The following is a 5,000-nucleotide window of genomic DNA, read 5'->3' as shown; positions in this document are numbered from 1 at the left end:
TTTCCCTTTCCCTTTCACTCTTCCAATATCTTTCCCTCTCCCTCTCCCTTTCCCTTTCCTCTTTCTCTATCTTTCTCTCTCCCTCTCCCTTTCCCTCTTTCTCTCCCTTTTCTTCTCCCTCTACATTTCTCTCCTCCTTCCTCTCCCTCTCCCTTACGCAAATTCTTCCTTTTCTTTATTTTTCTCCTTTTTGGCTTTTGTGTTTCCTCGCGCCGTTCCTTCCTGCCTCCCTCCTGCCGCGGGACCTCCCTGCACGCCATTATCGCCCTTGCAGCTTCTGTGTTAATTAGGTCCTCGTCTGTCTGTTTGTCCGTCTGTGTACTTCTCTCTTCTCATTTTTCCTCTTTTTCTTGTTCCTTTTCTTGTGTCTGTCTGCCTCTGTCTGTCTCTCTCTGTCTTTGTCTCTGTCTCTCTCTCTCTCTCTCTCTCTCTTTCCTCTCTTTCTCTTTCTCTCTCTCTTTCCTCTCACTCTCTCTCTCTCTCTCTTTCCTCTCATTCTCTCTCTCTCTCTCTCTCTCTCTCTCTCTCTCTCTCTCTCTCTCTCTCTCTCTCTCTCTCTCTCTCTGTTTCTCTCTCTCTCTCTCCCTCTCTCTCTCTCTCTCTCTCTCTCTGTCAATTAACACACTGAGGAGGAAATGGTTCTCTCAAAGTATTTTTTTTTCGTATGCTTTGGGAATTTTCTTGCCTAAAAAGGAAAGAAAGAAAGAAAGAAAGAAAGAAAAAAAAAACATACCCATTAACAAAAAAGAAAAAAAGGCAAGACCCCTTGTCCTACCTCAGCCTTGTGCAATTTCCTGGTTAGATATTTTGCCTTTCTTCCCTTCCCTCTTTTATTTCGCTTCCCCCCATCCTTCCTCCTCCGTCTCCCCCTCCCTCCTTCTCCCCTCCTTCCTCCTTCCATCTTTCCCTTCCCTTCCCTTCTCCTCCTTCCCCTTCCCCTTCCTCTTCCCCTTCCCCTCCCCCTTCCCCTCCCTCCTTCTCCCCCTTCCCCTTCTCCTTCCCCTTCCCCTTCCCCTTCCCCTCTTCCCCCTTCCCTTCCCCTTCCACCTTCTCCTTCCCCCTCACCTCCATCTCCCCTCCTTCTCCTTCCCTTCCCCTTCATTTCCCCTCCCCTCCCTTCCCCGTCCCTTCCCTTCCCTTCCCCTTCCCCTTCCCCTTCCCCTTCCCCTTCCCCTCTTCGTAATTTTGTAGAGGCGAAAATGAGAATGAAGCAGAAGGCTCAGGCCTCGCATTTCGGGGGAAGCGCTTCCCTTCCCCAAAATCTGGGATTCGGAGCTAATGCAGTTCTCGCTCCTGCCTTTATCATTTATTTAATTCGATTATATATTCTCGAGGGCATGAAGCCTTGTCGAATCTGCAGCTCTTGGCTTTTGTTATTTTCTTTCGGGATTATTGCAATTGCTGGAGCTGCTGCTGCTCCAACAATTGGGACTGTTAGTATTAGTTACTACCTGATGCTTCTACTTCTACATTTACTACTGTTATTGATGTAGTTAATACTACTTCACCTACTTTTTTCTTCTACTATCACTACCACCAACACCACCCACTACTACTCTTTCTACCACTACTACCCATTACCCATCGTCCCACCACTGCTACTACTACTACTATTACTACAACAACTACTACAATTACTTCTACAACTACTTCTACTACTACTACTACTACTACTCCTACTCCTGCTCCTCCTCCAACTATTACTACTACTACTACTACAACTACTACTACTCCTACTTATACTCCTACTACTATTACTACTACTACTATTACTATTACTACTACTACAACTACTGCAATAACTACGACTACTACTACTGTTATTACTACTACTGCGATTACTACTACTACTACAACTACGACTACTATCACTACTACTACTGCTTTCTTTATTTGGTTTGATAATCAAAATGTACCATCACCACCATTGCCAGTAATATCAATACTATTATCATTACTTTCTGTTATCAATTCTTTTTCGTGTTTATCAGTCGATGCATTTTAGCCTGTGGTCTCTTTGGCTTTCATATATTTTTTTGTTTACACATTTTTTCTTTTCCCTTTCCCTCGCTCCTTTCTCCCTCCTCCTATTCGCTATTTTTTCCTTTCGCTTCAAATCGTTTCTTGAAATCTTCAATATTTCCTTTGGTGTTTCTGCTCCTTCTGCTAACCTCTTTCATCCATGCTTCTTTATTTCTTCCGTTTTTATTTCCTCTCTTTTTTCGTACTCTCTCGTCCACGTTTACTTTCTCCCTCTTATTCCATTTCGTTTTTTTTCGTATTTCCCGCTTTTGCTTGGTTTCTCATTTTTCTTTTTATTCTTGGCTTGGTTCTCTCCTTTCTTTTCTCGTCTTCTTTTATTCCATGTCTGTTGCATCTTCCTTTGCCTTTCTCTTCTCCTCTCGCTAAAATCCTCGTACTCTTCCTCTGTCTTTCTCTTCTGGTTTCTGGCGTTTTCCTCTTTTTATTTCTCTCTCTCCTTTCTCCTGCGATTTCTCTTCTGCCTGCCCCCCACCTCTCCTCGCTCTCCCCCTCCCCCTTCCCCCTACCTCTCTTTATCTTGCCCCCTCCCCTACCTCATCCTCTCTTTCTCCTCATCGCGGGTACCCTACCTCTCTCTTCATTTCTCTCTCCTTCCTCCTCCCTCCCCCTCCCACCTCCCCTCCCCCTCCCACCTTCCCCTCCCCTCCCACCTCCCTCCTCTCTCTCCCTCTTCCCCTCTCCCTCTCCTCCTCCCCTTCCCCCTCTCCTTCTCCCTCTCCCCTCTCCCTCTCCCTCTCCCTCTCCCTCTCCCCCTCCCCCTCCTCCCCCGCCCTCCTCTGGGTCTCGACCTCCGGCAGCCGGTCGCTCGTCGCCTCCGAGAGCCAGGCAACATGGCAACAGCTGGTCCTTGTCTTGCGGCGAGCGGCTTTGTCTTTCTCTTCTGTTAACAGGGTGGGTTTAGGTGGGTTTAGGTGGCGTGGGTTGGGTGGGTTGAGGGAGGGGTAAGGGACATTGGTAGGGTGGGTAAGGGTTGTGAGGAAGGGGTAGAGGTTGGGGTTAGAGGTGGGTGGGTGAGAGGGGGTGAGGTTGGGGTAGGGTAGGTGGGTTGAGGGAGGGTGGGGAACGGGGTAGGGTGGGTGGGTTGAGGGAGGGGTGGGGTTGGGGTAGGGTGGGTGGGGTCAGGGAAGGCTGTGGAGGGGATTGGTGGAGATGGGGGGGGGGGTCTTTGGTCCTAATCTTTCGGTGGGTTGGCCAATTTTTTCTTCTTTTCCTTCTTTGTGGGTGTTTTAGCCGGATTTTCTCTCTCTGCATTTGCCTCTCGTCCTTTTATTTCCTGTGTTCCTTTTTTTGAGGTTTGATTCCCATTTCTTAGTTTTATTTGTTTATTGTATTGTTTTCCGATCCACAGCTTACACATACCCCCCTCTCATCACCCCACCACCATAACCCCCCCCCTGCCCCCTCCCCCAACCATCACCCCATCACTTCTGACTCCCCTCTCCCTCACCTCTGAACCCCTCTCCCACTCCCACCTCTTCACCTCCCCCTTTCCTCCCCATTTCTCCTCTCCATCCTCTTCCCCTACCCATCACCCCCACCACCCCAGCCCCCACTCTCCTCTACCCATTGCCCCCACCTCCCCCCACTCCCACCCACGCCACCTCACCACCCCAGCCCCCACACTGCCCTACCCATCCCGCCCCCACCTCACCCCACCCCCAACCATCACCCCACCACCCCAGCCCCCACACTGCCCTACCCATCGCCCCCACCTCCCCTCACCCCACCACTCAACCCCCCTTCCTCCCTTTCCCCAATCCTCCCCCCCACCACCACCACCACCCAACCGCCTCTAACCACCCCCTCCCCCTCCTCCCTCCCCAGGTCCCTGCAAGAGCGAGCGGTGCGTGGGGCAGCCCGAGCGCCTGACGGAGGTCCAAGGGCGAGCTCTCCCCGACTCGAGCGTGAACAGCGTGGAGGAGAAGTCGGGGATGGTGCAGGCGACCACCACGGTCTACGTGGTCGAGCCCTCGTCGGCAGGTGGGTGCTGGGGCGGCGCTTGGCTTCGTTTCCCGTTTTGCGTTTTTTGTTTTATTTTTTTTGTGTTCTGTTTTTTTTTTTTTTTGTTATTTATCTTTTTTTTTCCTTTTTTTGTTTTTCATGTTATTTCTTTCTCATTTTATTTCTTTTCCAATTATTATTATTATTATTTTTAATTTGAAAACCACGGTCTACGTGGTCGAGCCCTCGTCGGCAGGTGGGTGCTGGGGCGTCGCTTGGCTTCGTTTTCCGTTTTTAGTTTTTTGTTTTATTTTTTTTTGTTATTTATCTTATTCATTTTTTTTTATTTCATTTTTTATTTTTTTTTGTTTTTCATTTTATTTTTTTCCTTTTTCTTTGTTATTCATCTTATTGTTTTTTTATTTGATTTTTTTTCCTTTTTTTTGTTTTTCATTTTATTTTTTTTCCATTTTTTTCATTTTATTTCTTTCTCATTTTATTTATTTTCCAATTATTTGTTTTTTTTTCGGCTTTGAAAACAATGATGATGCTAACGATAGTCACAATGATACTGATGATGATAATGATAAAGATAAAATATTTATGGTGATAATGATGATGGTTAATGATGTTGATAACAAAAACAACAATAAAAATGTTAGCAGTAAAGATAATGATAATGATAATGAAAATGATGATGATATTGATGACAATAATAATTATGGTAATAGTATAGCTAATAGTGATACTGGTAAAGCCAATAATGATAATTAGTACTTTCAATCAGACTCTAAATCTAGTTTGAGAAAAAAAGGAAAAAGTGAAGGGAGATTAGCAGAAAGGAAACGATATTGATGTTTTGTTTTGGTTATGATGACTAGGTAGGGGGGAGGTGGGGGAGGGAGGGAGGGAGGGAGGAAGGAAGGAAGAGACGGAGAGAGGGAGAGATTGAGGGAGAAAGAGGGAGAGATTGAGAGAGAAAGAGGGAGAGATTGAGAGAGAAAGAGGGAGAGATT

General features: G+C 46.8%; 1 protein-coding gene across 1 annotated transcript in view; it reads left to right on the top strand.

Moving 5' to 3' along the window:
- LOC113821598 (uncharacterized) overlaps positions 1–5,000 on the top strand; it is a 335,929-nt gene that overhangs the window by 312,919 nt on the left and 18,010 nt on the right. Inside the window, exon 8 of the mRNA XM_070121204.1 lies at positions 3,868–4,023. Within this exon, the coding sequence (XP_069977305.1) occupies positions 3,868–4,023 (156 nt within the window). The remainder of the gene's footprint in view (positions 1–3,867; positions 4,024–5,000) is intronic.

Source organism: Penaeus vannamei, chromosome 4 (assembly GCF_042767895.1).
Source record: "Penaeus vannamei isolate JL-2024 chromosome 4, ASM4276789v1, whole genome shotgun sequence".
In the NCBI taxonomy this organism is placed as follows: domain Eukaryota; kingdom Metazoa; phylum Arthropoda; class Malacostraca; order Decapoda; family Penaeidae; genus Penaeus; species Penaeus vannamei.
Note: the sequence above shows the minus strand (reverse complement) of the source record. Positions and strands in the feature narration are given on the sequence as shown.